Consider the following 24,871-nt stretch of genomic DNA (forward strand, 5'->3'; position numbering starts at 1 on the left):
ACATATATTTAAAAAAAAAAAAAACTCTTTCTCTATTCAAAGTCTAAGATATGACTGTCTAATACAAACTAATAGAAAGCTCATATGTTGAATATTGATTTTAATGAAAGCATTGTGATTAAATTACGGAAATAGAGTAACGGTCACGGCCCGTTACTAACGGGTAGAACAATAAAAAGAGATTTAAAACGGCTCATGAATGCGAATCGGCTCTCAAGTGACACCTAGAGTCGACTCGTACAGAACTATGATTTGATTCTATGTAACAAGCTATCTGTTGGAGTAATGAGACTTAGATGAAACTGATAAAACCTGAACGTTTATCTGTAACAAAACATCAATGTACAAACAATAACAAACTACAGGTCACTACAGATTTAAACTGACTCAAAAATGTCTCTATATTTCTATAACTAATGTGTATATTTTCTTCTGGTAGCCATGTGACCAGTTCAACCAATCAGAGTGAACCAGGAAGAACTCATTGGTGTCTCTGAAGACATGCTGCAAATTTGTGTTTTCTTTTCCTTTTCTGCAAATCTGAAGTAAGCAGTTGTTGTTTATTATGGACGGTGACTCGAATGTAATGGAAAATAAGAGTGTTAACCTGAGAAGGAAGAGAGAGGAGACAGAGGATGCAGGTGGAAAGATTGCTAAAACAGGGTGAGTATTTATGGTTATACTGTTTACATTTGGTCTATAACAATTGCACACTGTATACAATTATTTACTTTGAATCTTAGTTCAGTTTTAATAGTTTTTTAGTTTTTCCTTATTCCTAATTCATCCAAATGTCTGTTGTAGCAGAAAGAAAGTGAAAGATTTCAGTTGACTTATATTAATGTTAATGTCAATGTCAATATTAATCTCATCACCAGAACTGAGTCTTGCTCAGATGAGTCAGAGAATCAGAGAAGTGTCCATGAAGTCATAACCTTCAAGACGTCTCATCTACCAGGTACTCGAAATGTCAGGAATGATTTACTTCCTTTTTTCTTCTTCTTTCTATCCACTACTTCCAATGTGTATGGAATGAATCATGTTGAAAATGAGGTGTCAGTTTCTATAACAGCATGTCCTGACCTGTTTTATGACTCTCTAAAACGTTTGTCATTTATTAATGATCTATACTTTGTATTTATTCCAAGTTCCTGTTATCGTTTACATAATGACAGCTACAAACAGCCGTTCTCTTCTCAATCTCCTTTTTCTCTCTTGATATTAATGAGGCAAAAAAGTGAAACCAGAAAAGCACAAGTTCTCTGTCCTGACTCTCTTTAGACAGACCTCTGCTTTCTGTGTGTATGTGTGCGTGGAGTTTGAATCTTTTGAATCTGTGCTTTGTCGGTTTCCTCCCCCAGCCGGGTTCCAATTTCGGTCAGCTGGGATCCAATTTCAGTGACGTAACTAATTATATTACTACAGTACTTCAGCTCTACGCATAATTGATACCACAATGTCACAGAATTTCAAACACATGTATGAAGATTGGTTTTATATTAGATTCATGTAACTTTTGACAGAAATTAACTCTTTATTTCTACATTTGTGAACAGTAATAGTGTTCCCCTGTCATACTGTAACTAGGTGCCTGTGATTATTTTGGTTGCACTTCTTGCCAGGGTGCCAACAATTCTGAACATTTTGTGTATAGTATTTACGGATAAAAAGCAATTGTCACAAAAGCAAAAAAAAAATAAAAAATCACATGAGCCATGTCCCAAATTGCACACCACCATACTAAAGAGGACCTGCAAGCGCTTCACCTCACATTAGACCCAATGCAGACTAAAACATTTATACACTCATCTACTTTAATACCTCTGTAAAATTCATGCCATGTTTTCTTCTTCTTCAAATAATGCACATCGAGTAGCAGAGCACTATGATCCGGACACAACGGAGCCCGTCAGCTCTGCCTTGAAGTCTTTAGATGAGCTGCTTTCCTGGAAGCCCAGCAGTGCAAATCCATTCAACAAGGCCACCGTCCCACTGGAGAAAAGATGGCCATCACTGCAAGACTCTCAGATGAGGACGCTCGTCTGTCATGACATGATGGGAGGATACCTGGAGGACAGGTACTGTCCCCAACTGACTTCATCACTGTATTAAAATCACTAACACTTAATATGTGCATCACTGCAAGTTGCCAGTAGTCGTCCCTTATAATGGTTGCCATACTAGTAACGTTGCTAGTGCTAACCACTAAGCCACCGTGCCCCCACTTGAAAATTATTATTATTAAAATAAAAAAGTAGTATAAATGCCATACTGGTGACTTCATAGTACAGTGACCAGTGATTTGCAGCGATAAATAAACTGGAAACGCTTCCATCAGCAGCTATGTACCGTGCTTTGTAGAAATATTCATTCATTCATTCATCTTCTACCGCTTATCCGAACTACCTCGGGTCACGGGGAGCCTGTGCCTATCTCAGGCGTCATCGGGCATCAAGGCAGGATACACCCTGGACGGAGTGCCAACCCATCGCAGGGCACACACACACTCTCATTCACTCACGCAATCACACACTACGGACAATTTTCCAGAGATGCCAATCAACCTACCATGCATGTCTTTGGACCAGGGGAGGAAACCGGAGTACCCGGAGGAAACCCCCGAGGCACGGGGAGAACATGCAAACTCCACACACACAAGGTGGAGGCGGGAATCGAACCCCGACCCTGGAGGTGTGAGGCCAACGTGCTAACCACTAAGCCCGTTAAACTTTTCAAACATTTTGTTATACCTTCAACCTGGAATGGTCCTAAAAACATGGAAGTGGGGTTAAAGAGTCAAAGCTCACTAATGATCAGAGTTCACTATGGATTTCCGTTTGCATTTACGGCATTTCACCGCTGTCTTTACACAGTATTTAACACATCAATACTGGTTCACTGGGTCACTGACTAAGAATGTCTGTAGTCTAAAATCTCTGTTGGGAGGTAATAAAGAAAAGCACACAGACAACACAATGTAAATGTAATGACTTGAGAAAGAGGTACATCTTTAGATGATGTTTGAATATTTAGCTGTTCTGACATCTAAAGGAGGTTCATTCCACCATCAAACCACAAGAACAGAGTCTTCATGCCTGTTTTCCTTGTACCTATAGAGATGGTGTGTTCAGTCAAGCAGTGCTAGAGAGCCATTTCCATAATGGCTGATAGACCAACCAAGAACATTTTTACGTCACAAGAGGAAAAGATTAAGGTGGATATTTTGGGTTGTAAAAAATCATCGGTTCTGGCAGATCACGATCATGAAATCCCACAGTATAGGAAGTATATTTATAAAGTATATTTACACAGTATATCCCACAGTATATTTAGCCTGAAATGTCTGTGTTCAATTTGTGCTTACTATATATTCCTCAGCTAGCAAGGGCTTAAGTGCATAAATTGAGGCAAAGATAATGTTTTTCTTTTTTTTTTTTTCTATTAAGGTTTATTCAAGGTGCCGAGGTGGACACACCGTACGTGTTCTATCACTGGGAATATATTGACATTTTCAACTACTTCAGCCATCATATGGTGACCATCCCTCCTGTCATGTGGACCAACGCTGCTCACAAACACGGCGTGCTCTCGCTAGGTCAGTGTTCTCCCCAACATGTACGGGTAAGAATCTCTTTTCTAGTTAGCGCAGTTGCCATAGTTCAGAGAGTTACGTGTAACACAGAGGAATTTGAAGGCAGGTGTGTGAATGCGCTTTATGTGAATTTTTGATTTTCAGCTACACACACGAGAGAGCGAGACACGAGAGAGAGAGAGAGAGAGAGACACGAGAGAGAGACACAAGAGAGAGAGAGAGAGGGAGAGAGATTTGAAATTCTGCTCAATACTGTTTGCTTTAAGAAATTATTCTCTTCTGGGAAGGAGGGATACTGATTGACTCCTTGACTCAGTTGGATGTAAAGTTGTGTCATTTGAATTATTGTGTTGTATAGCATTGCAGATTCTTACATGATTAAAAAGGGAAACAATGCAACTAGGAATAAATAACAGGTCTTTTTTGTTTATGTTCATTCTCTGCCTCTGTCTCACATACAGGCACCTTCATCACAGAGTGGACCGAAGGAGAGAAGATATGTGAGGTTTTCCTGGCTGGAGAGGAGCAGTATCGATCAGTCGCTGATCAGCTGGTGCAGATTGCGCACTGTTACGGTTTCGACGGATGGCTCATAAACATAGAGAATATGCTGAGTGTGAGCGAAGTTTAAGTTACATTAGAGTACATTAAGTACAGTAAGAACATTAAGTACATTAGAAGGCTAAGTACATTAAGTTTAAAAGTGTGTTAGCTGTGTTGTACCTGTGGGTGTGGGCATGTTTTTGGAGAATGTCGGCTAGGATATGAATATCTGACAGGTTTGTTGGTGTGGTGAGCATTTGTTGCTCCCCTTAATGAAATATACTAATAATTGCTTATTTGTGAAAATAAAAAGGGTAAATAGGTTTAATATTAGTTTGTGAAATTAAGATTTTAGGTATAGGCATAGCCTCAGTATGTCAATGGAAGATGCTCACAAAGATTGTATGGTGTGTGTGTGTGTGTGTGTGTGTGTGTGTGTGTTTGTATGTGTAGCAAGGCTCTGTGAAACACATGGCTCCATTCCTGCGTTACCTCACTGACCAGATGCATGAGCAAGTTCCCGGCAGTTTGGTGATCTGGTACGACAGCGTTCTGGAGGACGGTAGCCTGAAATGGCAAAACCAACTCAACAACAGCAACAGGTGAGTCTCAGGTAAAGGTTTACACAGTATAAGTTGCACTAAAATACTAACATACTCAGAAAGGTTGGGCATGGGGGTTGGACGGAGTGCCAACCCATCGCAGGGCACACACACACTCTCATTCACTCACATACTACGGACAATTTTCCAGAGATGCCAATCAACCTACCATGCATGTCTTTGGACCGGGGGAGGAAACCGGAGTTCCCAGAGGAAACCCCCGAGGCACGGGGAGAACATGCAAACTCCACACACACAAGGTGGATCGGGAATCGAACCCCGACCCTGGAGGTGTGAGGCAAACGTGCTAACCACTAAGCCACTTGAGGGTTGTTGTTGGGCTCAATGTTGTTCTTTTTGTAAAATCTTTAGGACAAGCCTGATTTTTTTAAAGCCATTCCTGGGTCTACATGTCTATCACTGTAAGGTTTGAGGTAAAGTGAGATGGATTTATTTTGTGTGAAGCTTGTATAACATTTAACATCTCACTGCTCTAAACAGAGTGTTTTTTGATGCGTGTGATGGAATTTTCACCAACTATAACTGGACAGAGAGCAGCCTGGAGGATATGGCATCAGATCCAGCAGCACAGCAGCGTCTGGCTGATATTTATGTCGGCATTGACGTGTTCGCAAGAGGAGACGTAGTAGGAGGAAAGTTTGAAACAAATAAGGTGAGATTTACTTTGTTATGAAAGTCAAGAGACAGATTAACAGTAAATAATATTTACTGAAAACCTTTTCATTGTGCTTTGCTTGACTGAAAGCAGAAGGGATGAAGCGTAGCATTTGTAGGAGTGAACTAAATGAATCGTGTTGTTGATGTGTTTTTTTTAGGCTCTTGAGCTGGTGCGTAAACACAGACTTTCTACTGCCATTTTTGCTCCTGGTTGGGTTTACGAGTGCCACGACAAGGAGGATTTCCGCAAGAACCAGGACAAGTAAATAAATTAATTACTTGCAAAATGCTAAATAGGAAGATGGAGAGAATAATACATTTATAATAATGATCAATGTGTGTCAATTATTTGTGAAGTGTCCTTAATAGGTCAAATACTGTGTGTGTGTTTAGATTTTGGGGCTTGTTGTCAGACTTCCTTTACATTCACCGTCCTGAGTGTCCTCTTCCATTTATCTCCTCATTCTGTCAGGGTTATGGAAGTCAATTCTACTGGAGAGGGAAGGTATGTTTAATGTAACATGTCTCAAGCTGAAGAAACATGGTAAAGCAGCCAATAAGAAAAGCTTTTTAAATCCTCTAAAATCTTACCCAATAATCTCAGGCAGTCTAACGTGTTGATTCGTGTGTAATTCGTAGGTAGAGCAGAATAAAACCTGGATGAACCTGAGTTCGCAGGAGCTGCAGCCTCTTTATGTGATGGAGAATCTGGAAGCAGGAGGCTGGTTTCAGACTCAAGGCTGCTCAGAGAAAGTGTGGACTGGAGGGAGTTCACTCCTCCTGGAAGGAATCATGCCCAAATCACTGTCTAAAATCTGTGCCAGGTAAAGAATAATAATTAAAAAACAGTACATATGTCAGTATGTCAGTATATAATAAAATAAATTAATATATGCTTTCTGGCCTCTTTACTAGCAACATAATTTTGGGATGCTTGCTCATTTATGCAGTCATGAGCTTTGAATAATGTTCTCAAACATTAGAATAGGCATGGTATAGGTTTAAGTATTTTAGAAACTATTGATTTGGGAATTTTCACATACAATAGTCTACAGAGTGGTGCAGAAAACAAAAAACATCCAGTAAGTATCGCTTCTGCATGCTGTGATAGTATGTTAATGAGAGAGAGTTCAGAGGAGAATGGCCAGATTGATGTGAACTGACACAAAGTCTATGCTTACTCCAGTAACAACTCTTCACTGTCACAAGGTGTCACTGTGAAAAGAAAAGCATCTCGGCATCCTAAACACATCCAAGCATAAAGTGGAGGGTATAATTCAGTTCCGTTCAATTTGCTTTGTATAGTTCTTTTAACAAGGAACAATGTCACAAAGCAGCTTTACAGAAATCTAAAAGTGATATAAAAGTTTCAAACTTAAATAGTTTTATATTGCCAGTGAGCAAGCCAGAGACAACGAGTGCATTGAAGTTAAAATAAATTCAAATTTGAATTTGTCACATACACAGTCTTACAAAGTACAACATCTAGTGAATTATTTTTATGACTGGCCGGGTTATAAAAATAGAACCAAAATGAAACTAGTCAAAAAATAGTATTGAAAGATAAACTAAAATAGTGTGAAGGGGAAATGAAATGTAAATAGCTGGACACTCATGTCAGCCAACAACAGTCACAGTCTGTACAGACAGGTGATTACCACCTGCATCCAGCTTAAAATTATAGAGCTAATCTGCCTCGTGTCAGCAGTTCAGGCTGATGGTGATCGTAACGGTGGTGTAACAGTGTTGGTGATCAGTGTTCATGGTGCGTATTGTTGCTAACCACATGAACCACGTTGTCAACAACGTTTCTCCTGGACCACGGTGCTACACAAAACTACACAGAGCTAAGGTAATTCGCCTTAGTCAGAAGAAGGCTTTACTTCTCATTCAGTACAGCATTGTTTCACATATTGCAGTTTGTTAGGAAGCTGGGACTCCAAACTGGTTCCATGACCATTACACTGAGTTCGGTTTACTTTCCTGGCTTCCCCAATCACTAGACCTGAATCTAAGAGCGCTTCTGAGATGTGACATAACAGGAGAGTCATGCAATAAAACTACAGCTCATAAATCTGACTAGATTCCATGATGCAGTTATATCAACATGGACCTGGAGGATCTCAAAGAAAAGTTTGTGAAAGATTCAGTATAGCTTAAAGTATGATTTAAGGAGATTATAAAAGAAATAAATATCATTAACATCTCTTTACATGGTTTCCCTTTTAGGATATTTTCACTCCACGTGCCGTTGGCCTCAAGGACGTTCATATCATGTGTCTATCATCCGTCAGAAAGAGTGGATATCTCTTTAGAGCTGAAAACCACAGATGCTGCTATTAGCGAGGAGATGATGAGTGAGTGTTGAGTTAGCTCTTATTTAGTCAGTATAACCGTTACAGCCACACATGAATCTAGGTCTACATTACTATTTAATGATGTCTGTATTTGTGTGTGTGTTTCAGTTGGTAATGTGATTCCAGTGGGGTTGGATGAAGATCATGAGTTGGTGAAGCAATTCACTCAGAGCTATGGAGAGCAGAATGCAGACGGCTGGATTATCAGGTCACAGTGAATAACGATGGGGACATTTGTATGGAAACGCATAGTTAATATTGCTGGTTTTAGCTACCATGTGACCTAACTGAGTGAACATGAGAACAAGTTTGAATTTCACAGTACAACGGTTAGCTTAATGTTAGTTAGCTAGCCTGCTGGAAAACCAGACATCTAATTTTGCTCACACTATAGCATCGTCTCTCATCCTAACCTAATTAAAACATAGTCAATTAACATAAATCAATAGTTAGAAGCTGAAGTGTAAAATAACATTAACAGGAATAAGTATAAGGTCAGTCAAATCCCTTAGCTAAGTTTTAAACATTTAGCTAGCTAGCACTGGAGAAAATGTAGCTGATCGTTGAGAAACTAAGTGAAAGCATGCTACTGAGTTCTAAAATGGCTTGATTATTGAGGTTGGCAAGCCACAAAATAGCAGAAATATGAGCTTTATTTTACCTTCAGCTTGGGTTTAGCATCAGCTAAACCAGTGAGCTGAACAGATTCAGAGATGAGATGTGTACTGAAATATCACAAATGAATAAAACTCTTACTGTCTACATATACAGACAAATGATATCAATCCTCTAATCAGAGAGACATTTCCAAAATGTAGGTAAATAACGTGCAAAAATAGGGTTTATTTCTTTCTTTCTTTCTTTATAAAGTATTGCATGTGAACTTGGAGGACTTATTGCTAAATGAGGCTATTGTCTCGCCCCTGAAATGCCATTTGTTATTCTGTAATATAACAGTGTTTGTGTGTGTTTGTGTTTAGGTGTTTTCTGCTGGAGGGGTCCAGTAGTACTCTAAGAGAGGTGTGTGTCAGAGTGTCCCGAAAAGAAGCAGAATCACAGGATCTTCCATTTAACTGTAGGATCGGCCAGATCATGGTAAAAGAGAACTAATCTTTTATTTATAGTTTTAGTTTTGTTACTCATATACCACAGCGATTTGCCAAAACGAACAATGGCTTACAACACATCGTACATCATTTATTTAACGTTTTGTGATGCCAGTGAAAGAAGGTCATTCCCTTATATATTTACATTTTAACAGCAATGTTCTATCATCAGCCCCCCTTTTTGTCCGACTCTTGGTTAAAACAAACAAAAAAATGAAGCTTGTCGTTACAGAAAATCTACAAGTTTTTTTCTGAAGACTCTTCTGCGTCAGAAAACCTAAAAGAACATTTTAAACCTAAAAGAACAATTAAACCTCTCATTTTTGCTACTATAGAAACAATGACCTCAGATTTTCCTTTTTTGCCACTCTGTTGCAGGTGTTGGATCCAGAGTCTATCTTCATGCCTAAGTTGCCCATCGAGAACATGTGTGTATCTGATGTGGTGTGGCACAGAGGAGACGTTGATGTCAATGGTAAAGCTACAAAAGTATTTCTGAACGCTACGCTACACTGGAGCTACCCGACTCGACTGCAACGGTATTTTCGTGTGTATTGGCGTCACGTACGTGGTCCGGATCCTAGGGTCGGGCCTGGACCGCCCGTTCTTATCGGCCGAGCGTATTCAACAGTGTACCGTGTGGTAGAGATTGAGGTTGGACACAAGTTTGGAGTGATTGACCTGCTAGTGGAGCCGGTGAGCAAAGAAGGTTGCTGCTTGCCTGAGTCTCACTGGGGGAGACAGACCCTGAGCTACACCCAATCCTCTGATACATAAACATAAACATACACACAAAGACCGTTTTAGTAAAGCAACTGTAAGTGTGTATTTTGTATTGCTACTGCTTTTAAAAAAATTTTTTTTAATAAAATACCTTCCCCTGCCTGTTTTATCTGACTAAATTGTCAGTAATTTTCTTAAGCAGACTGATATTTGGAAAGGGGGGTTGTGTTATATAGCTACAAGAGCATTAATCAGATCAGTCACTGATGTAGCTTTGAGGATCTGCCAAATGATGTAAATGTAATGTAAGAGTGATGAGGTCTGAGGTGCAGTCAGTGTTTCAGTTCATCCCAAAGGTGTTCAGTGGGGTTGAGTCAGAGTCAGGGCTTTGTGCTGGGCCCTTGAGATCCACTCCAACCTTATCGCACTATGTCTTCAGGGACGTTGCTTTGTGCACAGGGGCATTGTCATGCTGGAACAGTGTTTGCATCTTTTAGTTCAAGTAAAGGGAAATTGTACAATACAGCATACAAAGGCATTTTATATTAATTATGTTATATAATATGTTTTATAATTATGTCTCCAGCATTTGACAGCAGCTTAAGAAAGGCTCACAATGTTGTTGTGATTTTGACCATATAGTGTAGCAGTGTTTAATTAAGTAGACAGTAAGAATACTATGCAAATGCTGGGTTACATTCAGTGACCTGTAATAGAGAGCAGATCCAAGGTAACATAATAAAGTGGCACCTTAGTGCATTTTATTTCATTCTTGGAGGTTTTTAATGAATAAACTCACTGCTTAGTACCAAAATAGAGAAAAGGGAAAAGGCCATTTAGATAAAAGACCATCTGTGGTATAGCCTAAACAAAACACCTTCTCTGTAGACAACATGTACCTGTTGTGTAAGTAATTTCATTTTGCCTTTTTTGCTATTTAACATCTAATTTGTTTTAAATTCTATTATAAATATTGTAAGGTATACTACAATCCAGACAAGGTTCAGACTTAGCTTTTTCCCACATAGACTAAAGAAAATGCATAAAAAAAAAAATCACAATTTAACTAATTATACATTTAAATGTTTCTTTTTGCCACCGAATAGTAAATATTCAGACTATTATCAGTCAACACAGCAAATGTTTAGCTTAGTGCAGTTTAGTGCACATTGTGATGCATTTCCTGAGAGACATGGTTCTTTTCCTGGTTTACTCAGTGATGTAGTAAATTGTAATCACTAGACCTTTTCCCGCTTGCTCTGCCATGCCCTAACAGGTGATTTTAAGTAAACTATGTGTGCTGAGAATTAATTAAAACTAAACTAACATGTAGAAAAACAATCATTTATTTATTTCAGACGGTTTGTCTTGATAAAACACTATAAAAGTCAGTTTGATCAAATAAAAGAAAACATTTTGGTGTGAAGCCAGAAAACAAAGAAGCACTGATTTTGGTAAAGTGTGTTGATTGTCTAAATTGGACAAGCAGCTGTTTTCACTCCTGTTGCGTCACCATCTTCAACATCCTCAGAGCCATCGAGCCCTGGTCAGACGGGATCTACGAGGAAATAAAAGAAAAAGTTTTTATTACAGCATTTGGCAGACGCCCTTATCCAGAGCGACGTACATAATTGCTTAAATCTCTAACATTGGATACATTAATGCTGGCTCACTAGGTTACATACTTAAGATACCATGAGTTTAAAACATTGTTCAAGGTTTTACATTGATAAGCATCTTTTAAAGGAAGTGGAAGTAGCCCGACTTTCAGACATAAGCATATGACCGTGAATGTATACCCTGTATATGATATACATGATGTATATGATGACTTCCTCCTTCAGCTTCAACAACACTGACCAAAATTCTTTCATTCTTCACTGACTTTCATTCTTACTTTAATGTGGTTGATTGTATTAATATATATTCACCTTATACAGTAAAGTCAGGATTAAAACTACTTCATTACCATGTGTCCAGCTTTGAGGATCCAGTAGAAAGCAAAGTTCTTGTAGGTTTTATAAAAAGCTCCAGTTTGTCCTGTCGATTGCGGGTCTTCCAGCGCCGTCCATTTCATCTGGTTAAACTTTTTAAGTCCGTCCCATTTTAGCTTTTTAACCCAAAGCTCCTGACCTGCAAAATCCACACAAACACATTACTCTGTAATTCTGTTATTTATTAATGACATAAAGCCTGGACCTAAAGTGTACATTGATGTATGGGGGAAAAAAAAGTACACAAAAACTTTATTAAATAACTTCTGGGGGGAAAAAAAAATGTGTTTGGGATGTGGAACGACAGCTGACAGCATTTTTGTTTGCAGTGATTTGTCTACAATATTTATTTTGTCTGGAAATTCACGACTACTTTTCTGTTTGACTTACAAGCAATAAAACAAATACTACAATGGAACAAAAATCAGATGATTTACAAACATGAAGTGGCTTTAACCCTTGTGTTGTCCTCCTATACAAATTAGGAGTGCTGAGTCAACTTGACCTTGTCTGTTTTGACTGCTTTTAAAAAATTAACTATATATGATAGACTAAAAAGGTTAAAAAAAAAAAAAAAAAAAAAAAAAAAAGGCTAACTTGTTTCCAACATATTAACATATATTTTGCAAATTATATATATATATATATATATATATATATATATATATATATATATATATATATATATATATATATATATACACACACACACACACACACACATTATATATATATATATATATATATATATATATATATATATATATATATATATATATATATATATATATTTGGTATAATAAACCTTATTTATATACAAAAATGGCTCATTTTTTAATTAAAAAAAAAAAAAAATAAAAAATTTTTGAATTATTTTCACTATTGAGGCACAAAAGTTGATGCACGATTACAGGCTGGTATATTTCAAGGGCAGGAGATTGTTTTGAAACCATTTTGACCATTTTTAATGTCAGCAAATAATAAAACCTGTTTTTTTACAGGCCAAACTGACTTGAATGCTTATAAATCAAAAATTCTACAATTAGCACCATTCTGTGTATAATATCTATTTTACACTCGTAATATGTATTTTACCCACCTGATGTCATCTGATCAACCAACAACAGGCTACACACACACTCAAAAACATGGCATAATTTCATGTGAATAAAACTTTGTTTACCTCCTTATGTTTTGTTTTATTATACTTAATTTATGAATGATAACCCTTATGAAATTTTGCCATGTTTTGAGTAAAATAAGCAGAAATTATTAAATATTATTTTGGATAACCACTGGCTGATAAATGTCAAACATTACTCAGCATATCTCCAGGCCAAAGCTGACTGATGCAACTAAATTCATAAATAAGAGAGAGGAAACAAATATGATTTGAATATGAAAACACGTGTGTGTGTGTGTGTGTGTGTGTGTGTGTAAAGATTGTTGGTAGAAGAAGAAAAGATATTGTCCCCAGCTGGACAAATGCATATAACAAGTGTGAAATATTTACAAATGATTGTTTTTGTTTTTTTGGAGGCCCAATGAATTGCAATGCCCAATGCTTGTGTGTGCGTGTCTGTGTGTGTGTGTGTATAGAGCATCATTTCGGTAGATCATATTTTGCCCTATGCTAGGCAAAGGTATATCAAAAGTGAGAAATATTTACAAATGTGTAGCTTTTTTTTCTGGAGGCCTAATGAAATGCAATGCCCAATATGTGTGTGTGTTTGTGTGTGTGTGCGCATGTGTGTGTGTGTGTGTGAAATGTTTACAAATGTGTAGCTTTTTTTTTTGTCTGGAGGCCAACTGAATTGCAATGCCTAATGCTTTGAACAGTGTTTGACTCTGTGTGTGTGTGTGTGTGTGTGTGTGTGTAGCATCATTTCGGTAGATCATATTTTGCCCTCTGCTAGGCGAAGGCATATCAAAAGTATGAAATATTTACAAATGTTTGGCTTTTTTTCTTTTCTGGAGGCCTAATGAAATGCAATGCCCAATTTGTGTGTGTGTTTGTGTGTGTGTGCATGTGTGTGTGGGGTGTGAGTGTGTGTTTTGGGTGCGTGTGTTAGTGGACATTTTACGTGTGCATTTTTGTGTCTGTATGTATGTTCATTGCGCTGAAAAGGGCAAAAGTGTGACCTATTGCCCCACTAAATGTGGCCGAGTCAAAATGACCCAAGAGGATAACGAAAGCGTATATACTGTTCTGAACACATAGTTCAACGAAAATAGACAAAATTAATTTTGCTTGCAAAGTTCATAATTTGGAACAATCCTGGTAAATTTCAGGCAAATATGTGGAAGAAAACCAAAGTTATGATACAATTCTTCCAGCGGGGTCAAAAAGACCCAGGGACAACATGAAGGTTAAAAGTATTTTGTACAAAACTCTCATTAACTCTAAAATATCTCATTTATTTTTTGTTAGTTAAAGAGTTTTGTCTGGAAAAGAATATTTGTGGAAAATATGTTTACACGTTTATATTTTGAATCAATTTGTTTTAGTCTGTTACTGTGTAGTAATAAAGGGTGTTACAAAGGTGTTTTTTTGTTTTTTTTACAATCATTTAAGTTTGTTCCTGTGTGTAACACACAAATTGTGTTGTTTTGTAAGAAAGTTTAAGTACATATATTCTTTCTTTCTCTAGCAGAAAATCTGTTCATCACTGATTACCTTTAAATGGCTATTGTTATAACAAAGAAGAACTTGGAATGCCTTTGTCATCCTATAATATTCATTTTAAAATCTAAATTGATCAGTAATGAGGTGTTTTACCTATGGTGTCCACGATTAAGTCCAGCTGGCCGTTGTAGACAGTCACATTCACTCCTTCAGCCAAAAGCTCATCAACAATGTCGATCACAGGCTTCATAAAGTCTCCGGACATGCTGGAAAACACATCTCCAGACTGGCCTGGGCAGGCACATTAAATTCATTTTCATTAAATTTTCTAACAGCAGCTGAAGAAGTGTTACCACGGTAACAATGGACTCACACACAGACACAAACAACGATCATTTATTCGAGATGGATGTTTACCTCCCCATGTCACATTGCTGGGAATGATGCCAAGCTTCTTCCTGATTGGTCCATTCATCAGCTCGTCGAGGGACTGGCCATGCAGCGGTTGGACATGTCGCTGTTTTAAAGCAGCTGTGACGCAGACAAAAAAGTAACAAACATTCAAAGTTCATGGGTCTAGATTATCAACCTGCTGTTGATATTTTCCTAAAACATCGAGCACCATCATGTTTTATTAATTATTTACAAAATAGCCAGAGATTGTACAAGTGTTCTGACTGAATTAAGAAAGTGCATCTTACAGAGATAGCCCTGGTTTTCTGTGCTGGATTTGAGCATGTCGCTGTTCGGAGTGAGGATGTTGTAGAAATTCACACCGTTGGTGTTCTGGAACAAAATTTAAATATGAATTCATTAATCCACTTTAAATCAACATAAAGAAATCATGATATGTTCCAAAGTCAGTCCAGCTGTTTTCTGTTTTGTTGCTGATTTGTCTGTCTGTCACTTTATTCATCAAAGTGGGAAGTTCTGGAGGGAGATTTATTTTGCAAAGATATGCTGCATATCATAGGAAATAAAGGAGAAACATTGTGTGCTTTATGCTGGATCAGGTGCGCTCTACCGTCTTCACTGCGGCACTGAGTCGCTCATTTGTATAAAGTTAAAATGTTCTCGACTTTGTAATTTCAATGGACACGGCCAATTTTATTATCTGGTCGCCAATGGATTATGTCGTTCATGTCGCTAAAAGTTCGTCACTCATGAAAATAAACGTAAAGATGCTCTGTTTGCTTTGTCGTGAGTCGCTGTATGTGTAAAGGTAGCATAATATGGATTAAATTGTCCAGTAGCACTGAGATCAACTCTCATACACACACACACACACAATACATCTTGATTGAGTAAGAGTGAGCAGCACAATACAGTGTGTCTGGAGGTCTCGGACCTGTTCTACGACGTTCTCTGCGATGTTCCACAACTGCGTGGCCTTGTCGTACTGCTCCTGTTCAACAGCCTTCTGAACTTCTTTAGCCGCTCGCATTACCTCACCCAGCCCAAAATCATCCAGCAGGGACTACACACACACACACACACACACCTTAAGTCCAATTTTAACATTAGCAAATATGTATGTATATATATATATATATATATATATATGTGTGTATATATATATATATATATATATATATATATATATATATATATATATATATATATATATACACACATATATATATATACACTTTATACAAGTATAATGATCGTGTAAGTCAAATAATTTTGAATTCCTGCTCTTTCAGTGTTTCAATGTAAGGAATGCAACATGCGTGTGCCTACGGTTACAGGAAAATAATCAAAGGGTTGTGTGAAGCAGCCTGAGGTAAAGATAAGTTAGAGTCACCCTCTGTACATTGATTATAACTTTACACCCCTAAGTGTTTTCTCCTTCTTAAACCATAGCAATGCTAACAATATTTTCCCCTTTATGTTTCCATCTAATGTTGATGACTGTGCATGAAATAAGTTCATTCCTATTATCACTTACATTATAGCAGCTATAAACAGTTGTTTGAGAAATTCCTCACAGAAAATCTGACCGGATCAACAATTACACAAGTAGCCATATTACTTTGTATGTTCTTTTTTTTTTTATTGTTTTTAACCTGAGGTCAATTAAACAAACAAACAACAAAGCTAGTGTGCTGATACGCTTTTAGCTGGCAGTGTATGCAATATTGCTGCAATAATGTATTACTTACAGTGCTGTACAAGTAGGGTCCCCATGTCATAACAGAGTCTATAGTAAAAAAGAAAGCAGTTTATTATAGAATGTACCAAGATCCCAAATAAAGAGTGCTATTGGTGCACTTTCTGCGTTTGAATTACACAAGACAAAAGACGAAACAATGAAAATATGAACTTTGGGAATGTCCAAAGGCAATGAGACAAGTTAAAATACGAGACACAAAGCAAAATAGTTCTATTTGTGTTCCATTCATAAGGGACGAATCAGTAACTACATTTCCACAAAATGTCTTTGGAGTCTTTGGACGTGCGACATGCTAGCCGTGAATATCAAAAGTCAAAACCGAATTGATCTTGATCATATTAAATCATAACAAGAAACCTGACAAAAATACTGGGGTAATAGTGACGTATTGTCCACAAAACACAATAAGGTCTGAATTTTCACAAATGAACCAGTTCAGGTGTTTACACACGCTTGATTCTCAATACTGTGTTTTGTTATCTAGATGATTAATGACTGAATAGTTCTTCATGAGTCCTTTGTATGTCCTAAGATGTTAAACATCCCACAATTCTTCAGAAATATCCTCCAGCTTCTGCACATTCTTTACTTTTTCACCATTGTCAGCATGTGTGACCCCATTCCAACAGCGACTATTTGATTTTGAGGTCCATCTTTTCCCACTGAGGATAACTGAGGGACTCGTACATGACTAGAACACAAGCTGCAAACATTCGCTGATGCTCAAGGAAGCAGCCTGAGACATTAAGAGCCATGGGGGTGTAAACTGTTGAACAGGAAGATTGGCATATATTATGTTGTTTCAAAAGATTGTTATTTAGTACTGCCCTTCAGCTACATAAGATAATTACGCAGTTCCCAAAAGACAAAATAAAACTCGTCACCGAACACCCTGTTCAAAAGTTTACACCCCCTTCCTTGAAGACATATGTGAACTTACGACCTCAGTTGAAATTTTTATTGGTATTAATTATTTGAGCACACAGTTACCCACAATGCATCAGTCTGCAACAATATCCCCTCCTCTGTATTCTGTACGTTTAGGTACGAACGTCTTAAACTAGATAGTCATGACACCATCTTGCTCATATGAAAGATGCGACCCTTCACAGACACGTAAATCACTTGGTAAGTCAGCACTTTTGACTCATATCACACATGACTCATTTTCTGTTCCACCAAACGATCACATGCCCTTGTGGAACCTTTGTACCATAACCTTTATACTTTCTGTATGATGATCACATCTGCAAATAAACTAAATTTCCATCATCTTTGCAGCGAGACACCTTAATTCTGCTACGTGACTTTCTAAGAAGGATTACACTGTAAAAATCGAAGTTTTTGTAAAGTACAGACCAATAGGAGAAATCCAGGAGTCTCCCAGTGCCACGCCTGCAAAATTACACTTGATGGAACCCTTCCTGATGGCCTACAGAGAGCGACAGAAAACAGAAACGAAATGACGATGTATTAATGCCTGCACATATTAACACCGAAATAAACCATTACACACTTAGAATACTGTATATAGCTTTGGAGACGTTTAAAGGAAGTAAAAATGTAGATTTTAGAGATCAGACTGAAAAAATTCATGCTGTTCTCTATACACTTTATACTCATAATTTTACATCTTACACAAGTTGTACATTGTACAACTTGTACATTGTTGATAGAAAGGCCCGCTTTTATACACAACCTGAAAGTGAGCATGTTTCTATACCTTGGTGAGCTCCAGTGAAATAGCAGCAGCCATCTTTCCTCCATAAGACTCAGAAAATATGTAGAAAGGCACACTCTGTACAAGAGAGAGGAAATATACAGTCGAGGATTTCAGTCATACTGGATAGACTAGACTAAACACTCCCTTTGTTCAGATTCAGACACATCAGTAGAGGTAGTGTATGCGGTGTGTAATTGTGATTTCATGTTGTATTTGTTGACACTGCATGCGTGTTACCTGAAACTCAGTTTTTTTGGAGAAGAAGTGCTGTAGGAGGACCATCATGTCTGATGCCACCATCGCCACGTCTTTAGTGAGAGCACCGTATGAGTCTGTGTAGCTGTAACCAGTTCCAACCGGATTATCCACGAATAATACACTCGCTGCATTCACCTAAACACACAGACACTATATATGCAGATTACATTTTTACATATTTTAAATGCTGCTACAGCTGTTTTGCACATCAAACAAAACTGTACACTGATTGGGGTTATAGTAATGTATCTGTCATATCGGTCTTGAATGAATAAAATGAAATTGGGGCATAGAAGTCTTTATTATTCTTTTCCTCACATATCACATCTGAGGAGGTTGTGTTCAGAGCAGCTATGATACAGCGTCCCTGGATTAAAGATTGTTAGGGTCCTTGATAAATTGCCCAACAGTGGCAGGTTGGCAGTGCTGGGGCTTGAACCCCGACCTTCAAATCAACAACCCAAATACAAATCAACTTAAATTCAGCTACAACTTGTAGTGTATTGTATACGCTCATGTGTTGTGCTGTTTGCACAAGGCTGCACACATGTACTACGTTAATAGGTTAAGTTTTACTTTTCAGCCTTAGTTCTGTGTTGTTTTATGCAGCTCTGTGTCTTTATCTAGCACCAGGGTCCTGGAGGAACGTTGCTTCATTTCACTGTCTACTGCACCAGCTATACATGATTAAAATAACTTGACTTGACGCACATACACACAAACTCACAGATACAACATAAAACCATATTTTCTATATATTCTCTCTCAACACTACAATTTCATGTGATATAAAAATTATGAACTGATTCAGTTTCAAGAGAGCTGATGATTCTATTTTGTTTTGTTCTGGGGTTTTTTCTTATTTCACTCATAAAGCTGAGTGTGTAACAGCATCAGAAACCACAAAACCATGTTTGTTTGGGATTCTGAAGTGTTTTCATGTGAGTGTGTGATCATTTAGAAATGCAGTTTGGACAATGCTAAACTAGCACCTATTTACTTCGAAGACTCCTTCTTTGGCTTGCGAAAGAATGATAATTGGTAATATTGATCGAATCAAGCTTCTGAATGCCTTCTTTTCAACCCAAATTGATTATCACTGCATGTCTGTTATACTGTAAGATTAGTCAGGACACTGTTTCTGTATCTAGAGTATTGTTAACTGCTGGTGAGCAGGACAAATGAGGAGGCTTGTGAGCTGCTTGATGAGCAAACAATTCACACTTCTCCACTATAACAATGATACAGAGTTCAGACAACACAACAAAAGATTTTTTAACCCTTTGTTCACTGATATACATAGTATAGAACATGGTGTGTAGCTTAATAGCTTTTGTATTAACTTACCAAGTCAGAGTTCTTTGCATTTAGCAAAAAAAATTTGATAAATCTTTTCACACGTACCCAGGAGGTTTCTCTCGGCTGAAGGTTGGTGTCAAGAGGTCCGATTTCCGCAAAGTTTCCAAAACCGCAACTTGACCCTCCAGGACCCCCCTGATCCAAAACAACATGATTAAGTGATGTGATTTCTCTAAAACCATCAACATAAAAATACTGAAAGACAAATCTATTCAATTATTTTTGTCTCATAGTGAAAAAGCATTTTATGAGAGTCACACCTGAAGCCACATGACCAGTGGCACATCCTGAAAGCTGGCTGGTGAGCTGTTAGCGTAGTAAAGCCACCAGAACATATGAGCGCCATCACGTACGTCCACGTAATCCCATGCCTCTTTTCCCGAAACTGCAAGAATGATAATTGGTAATATTGATCGAATCAAGTTTCTGAATGCCTTTTTTTTAGAGGACTATATGAAAGCTTGTAATATGAAGATGGAAGGGACACAATCCCACTTGATGGACCTTGAACTGTAATGTGCAAATCTGTTCATGGAGCAAAAATACCATTATTTCCATATTGTACCCTGTTGATACTCAGTATAACAGCACACTTGGTAGTGACGTCAGCACCCCCGTGACGTCAGCACCCCCGTGACCAGAACCAGAAATAAAGTACAGGAATATAGTGGATGGGTTTCAGAGTGCACTTTCCCTTTAAGAGCGGATACTTCCAGTGCTTTATTACAAAGCTGCGGTACTCTGATATATTAACATGATACACGTTCACATTAAAACGGCTCCTCTTTCACTTTCACTATTCACCAGAAAAAATGTAAAAATCTGTGCAGATTAAAGACAGACGTATATTTAAAAGCATTATGGCTGTTCAAAAGACGCTGCTGCTCCAAACGAGAAAGAAATCTTGATCTCAGAAATAAGGATCATCTTCAAAGTCCTAAACAAGCTCCAAACGAGTTCAAACGAATCAAAACAAATGATACAGTTACGGAACTGAAAACGGTTCCTATGCAAACCTACAGAACTCATAACTGCACATTCGGGTACATAATCTCTGCCTTAGTTAAGTGAGTTTCCTCTGATAAAAGTGAATAATTACCTGTGTTAAAATAAGTCGCTAACAGCAGTGTAGCAAGTAAATAAGCGCCAATGCAGCACCGCGCCATCTTTACAGCCGTCTCGGTTCCCGGTACCGACTCTCAGCTACTTCAGCAACGCTAAAAACAACAAGCGAACATCATATGACTCCCGAGTCAGCTGACATAAGAAAAGGAAAAGGTTAGGGGCGGGGGTTTCCATGAAGCCTGCTCACAAAATCCCATAGATATATACACTAGATGTCGCCTTTTATACGGCAGTACATTGGAGCGAATGCGTCAACTGCACCGCCATCTTGGTACAGGGGACCCCCTCCTCTTAATGCATTAGCGTCAAAGTAGGCAAAGAAATAAAATCACCATAAATCGTCATGAATGCGATTTCTAGTTTTTTTGGTGTGTTCCAAAGGTCAGACATGTATTTATCATTAAGTCCAGAGAAAATTTAAGGTTTTTGATATTAAGATAATCTACTTTTTCACAATATAATGCATAGTGCTAGTAGGTGTAAGTTTATTAGTTACATTCTTCCACTTGAGTAAACTTCAAATGAACAATCACTACTTACCTTATAGCCTACTGCATGCAACACTGCTACAATGGTGTGACTATACATGTTAATGTAAACATTTAAATTGTATTGGTTTATTAAATATGATACACAAAGCAATTTGCAGGTGGAAGCAAATCACAAATTTGAGAGGAACATAATGTGAAAGTTAGATAGTTGAGGTGCCAAAGACTGTTCAATCTTTTATTTATTCTTTTCCCGCAATACTTTTGCCACATTAAATAAGTATGTACTAAAGTCACATAAACCAAAAAAAACCCCCACAAAGTTTGACTTTGAGGCTGAACTGCCAACCTAACTGGTGACATCTTTCCAGGACTTTCAGCTGAATTACCCATTTAAAAAAAAGTCTTTAGTGCTGCAACTGCAACTCGTCTCTGTTTATCACTTGGGAATCTACAAACACATTCAGATTCAGATTATTTTATTTAATACCATGTCAGCAATCAAAAGCTATTTTCATTTCAAACATTCAATTACAATTGCCCTGTGATGGGTTGGCACTCCGTCCAGGGTGTATCCTGCCTTGATGCCCTATGACGCCTGAGATAGGCACAGGCTCCCCGTGACCCGAGGTAGTTCGGATAAGCGGTAGAAGATGAATGAATGAATGAACCATGTCAGCAATCAAAAGCTATTTTCATTTCAAACATTCAATTACAATTGCCCTGTGATGGGTTGGCACTCCGTCCAGGGTGTATCCTGCCTTGATGCCCTATGACGCCTGAGATAGGCACAGGCTCCCCGTGAACCGAGGTAGTTCGGATAAGCGGTAGAAAATGAATGAATGAATGAATGAATTACAAAAACAAAAATATCATATAAATGCAATAAAAACAAAACAAATATAAACAGCAAGTCATATTTTACATTTTTTTATTTTAATTAACATACGATAAAAAAAAAATCCAAACCCTTTTCAGGCATTCATTCATTCATTTTCTACCGCTTATCCGAACTACCTCGGGTCACGGGGAGCCTGTGCCTATCTCAGGCGTCATCGGGCATCAAGGCAGGATACACCCTGGACGGAGTGCCAACCCATCGCAGGGCACACACACACTCTCATTCACTCACACAATCACACACTACGGACAATTTTCAAGAGATGCCAATCAACCTACCATGCATGTCTTTGGACCGGGGGAGGAAACCGGAGTACCCGGAGGAAACCCCCGAGGCACGGGGAGAACATGCAAACTCCACACACACAAGGCAGAGGCGGGAATCGAACCCCGACCCTGGAGGTGTGAGGCCAACATGCTAACCACTAAGCCAGGACAATCTAATAAAATATGTTTGACAGATAAGGGAATCTTACAGAACATACATAAAGTTGGGTCTTCACCTTTAAGCAAAAAAGCATGGGTCAATTTTTAATGTCCTTATTAAGAGCTTCGGAATCTACAAACATTGTCAGTTTTCCTAACTGTCAAAAACTGATGGGTAACTAACATGGATTAGCTGTGGTCGTTAACCAAGGACTGAAACAAACCAACATAACCAGAAATATAATTTCCTAACATTCAATATTATAAAACACATTCTCACTTGTGAAATGTAATCCCTTGCTGTCTGGTTTTTAGATTTCTTTCGTTTGAACATCCAAACGCAGCACAAAAGTCCGGCATCGTCCATGTATTTGAAGTACAAGCCCCCTGTACAAAGATGGCGGCGGTTTTGACGCATTTTTAGGACCCCAAGTCGACATCTGTGGTATAGATATCTATGATCTACTACTGAAGCCAGTTAAAGTTTGAACCAATTATTGAAAAAACAAAAAAGAAATTTCATTTGTGGTTAATGAGACATTTATAAATTTTTGGGAGGGTGTTATTTTCTAAGGCAGAAGGTATTTCCAGATCTGTATACAATTCTTTATCATTAGATGTGCCCTGTATTGTGATGAACGATTTGGATAAGATATTGTGACTTTATCTGGAGAAAAAAAGCCCCATTATTTAAAGAAAGAGGTCATATGCAATACTAAAGAACAAGGGGGGCTAGAGGTTCTGGATTATAGTACACTCAATAATACTTTCAAGATTAGATGGTTCATAGAATTTAGTTTGGAATGTATTTCCTAAATATATATTTAACTCAATTGGGGTCATACATTTTTTGTTGAAATATAATTTTTCTGTTGATAAAATTCGGGTTAAACTGGCTGGTTTCCATAGACAGACCCTGTTAGCATGGAATTTGATCTATAAACACAATTTATCACCACAGTTATTGCATTTGGAATAACAAAGTAATATTATTTAAAAACAAATCACTTTTCTATCAGAACTGGCTTAATGAAGGGATTATTTTGGTAAAACAGCTGTTAAATTCTGATGGGTATTTGTTGTCTGTCTTACACGGAGTTTCTTGAAAAATTATACAGCTATTTATTGTATTAGGAAAGTACCATATACACAAAACAAAGTGGGCCCTTTGTAAATCAAATCTGTCCCATTTTATAAATGATTTCAAGTTATACAGCACTCCTTTGGAAAAAGTAAAAAACAAAAAAGCTCAGAAAACATGTAGTATTTTAAAAGAATTCAATTTTTTGTAATTTTCTTCCTTTCTTTTCTGGTAACCTATGTGACTGATACCTCTTGTTCGTGTGGCATTGAACAAAATGTGTGTTTTATGTTTGTCGTTTCGCAGTAAAAAAAGAAACTACTACTAACATCTTCTTCTTTGCTGTATTTAAACCAAGTCAAACGGCAATAGATTGTCCCCTACAGGTCAATCAACCATAGCTATAATATAGGAGCAGAGCAAAAGGAGATGATTGAGATGATTAACCACTCATCAGCCAGTAATGGTCTGTTGTAGACGTCGCCCCGCCCCCTCAGGGTTTTACAGGCCAATAATAGTCTGTTGTAGACGTCGCCCCGCCCCCTCAGGGTTTACAGGCCAATAATAGTCTGTTGTAGACGTCGCCCCGCCCCCTCAGGGTTTACAGGCCAATAATAGTCTGTTGTAGACGTCGCCCCGCGCCCTCAGGATTTACAGGCCAATAATGGTCTGTTGTAGACGTCGCCCCGCCCCCTCAGGGTTTACAGGCCAATAATGGTCTGTTGTAGACGTCGCCCCGCCCCCTCAGGGTTTACAGGCCAATAATGGTCTGTTGTAGACGTCGCCCCGCCCCCGCAGAGTTTACAGATTAAGGCTACAGCGTCATTATTTATTTATTTATTTATTTATTTATTTATTTATTTATTTTTGCTAATGAGGCTACATATTCCCATATTTTTGTCATAGTTTCTGAACTAAAATAGTTTCTATTAAACATAGTTTCTGAGTTTTAAAAGTTTACTCTGTGCGTATAAAATCTTTTTATAAAAACCTTCAGTACTCAGCAGGACTTGTAATTGTTCAAATTCAAAGACTCGCTTTACTCTGATTGGATAAATCCGACGCGAGCTCATTAAATATTCATAAATATGTTAATGACGGAGCGCGTGATTGG

At 37.9% G+C, this 24,871-nt stretch overlaps 2 protein-coding genes across 2 annotated transcripts; one reads left to right on the forward strand and one right to left on the reverse strand.

Annotated features, from left to right (window-relative positions):
- The first annotated feature begins 453 nt into the window (after positions 1–453).
- engase (endo-beta-N-acetylglucosaminidase) lies at positions 454–9,767 on the forward strand. Its single transcript, XM_060892059.1, has 14 exons — positions 454–663; positions 879–958; positions 1,877–2,078; positions 3,447–3,595; positions 4,054–4,208; positions 4,589–4,737; positions 5,239–5,410; positions 5,574–5,677; positions 5,809–5,920; positions 6,055–6,239; positions 7,645–7,772; positions 7,881–7,980; positions 8,753–8,867; positions 9,257–9,767. Exons 1-14 carry the CDS (start codon positions 566–568, stop codon positions 9,653–9,655), a joined length of 2,148 nt encoding a protein of 715 aa, XP_060748042.1. The 5' UTR covers positions 454–565; the 3' UTR covers positions 9,656–9,767.
- Positions 9,768–10,931: 1,164 nt separating this feature from the next.
- Positions 10,932–20,997, reverse strand: scpep1 (serine carboxypeptidase 1). Its single transcript, XM_060892061.1, has 13 exons — positions 20,837–20,997; positions 19,998–20,122; positions 19,783–19,872; positions 18,358–18,513; positions 18,121–18,195; positions 17,757–17,829; positions 16,387–16,424; positions 15,570–15,698; positions 14,923–15,007; positions 14,639–14,752; positions 14,375–14,512; positions 11,571–11,734; positions 10,932–11,159 (listed from the first exon to the last, which is right to left on the reverse strand). The coding sequence occupies exons 1-13, from the start codon at positions 20,901–20,903 to the stop codon at positions 11,097–11,099; spliced, it is 1,317 nt and encodes a 438-aa protein (XP_060748044.1). The 5' UTR covers positions 20,904–20,997; the 3' UTR covers positions 10,932–11,096.
- Positions 20,998–24,871: the final 3,874 nt, after the last annotated feature.

The sequence above is a fragment of the Tachysurus vachellii genome, chromosome 18 (assembly GCF_030014155.1).
Source record: "Tachysurus vachellii isolate PV-2020 chromosome 18, HZAU_Pvac_v1, whole genome shotgun sequence".
NCBI classification, from domain to species: domain Eukaryota; kingdom Metazoa; phylum Chordata; class Actinopteri; order Siluriformes; family Bagridae; genus Tachysurus; species Tachysurus vachellii.

Excerpts from the sequence above, each read along its gene's own strand:
- scpep1 (XM_060892061.1), bottom strand. The coding sequence starts at position 20,903 with ATGGCGCGGTGCTGCATTGGCGCTTATTTACTTGCTACACTGCTGTTA. Across the intron at positions 15,699-16,386 it reads GACCCTACTTGTACAGCACT|TCCCTGCTGGATGATTTTGG; the intron begins GTAAGTAATACA and ends GTGTGTGTGTAG. Across the intron at positions 11,160-11,570 it reads TCCTCAAAGCTGGACACATG|ATCCCGTCTGACCAGGGCTC; the intron begins GTAATGAAGTAG and ends ATTTCCTCGTAG.
- engase (XM_060892059.1), top strand. The coding sequence starts at position 566 with ATGGACGGTGACTCGAATGTAATGGAAAATAAGAGTGTTAACCTGAGA. Across the intron at positions 6,240-7,644 it reads CTGTCTAAAATCTGTGCCAG|GATATTTTCACTCCACGTGC; the intron begins GTAAAGAATAAT and ends TTTCCCTTTTAG. Across the intron at positions 8,868-9,256 it reads GTAGGATCGGCCAGATCATG|GTGTTGGATCCAGAGTCTAT; the intron begins GTAAAAGAGAAC and ends ACTCTGTTGCAG.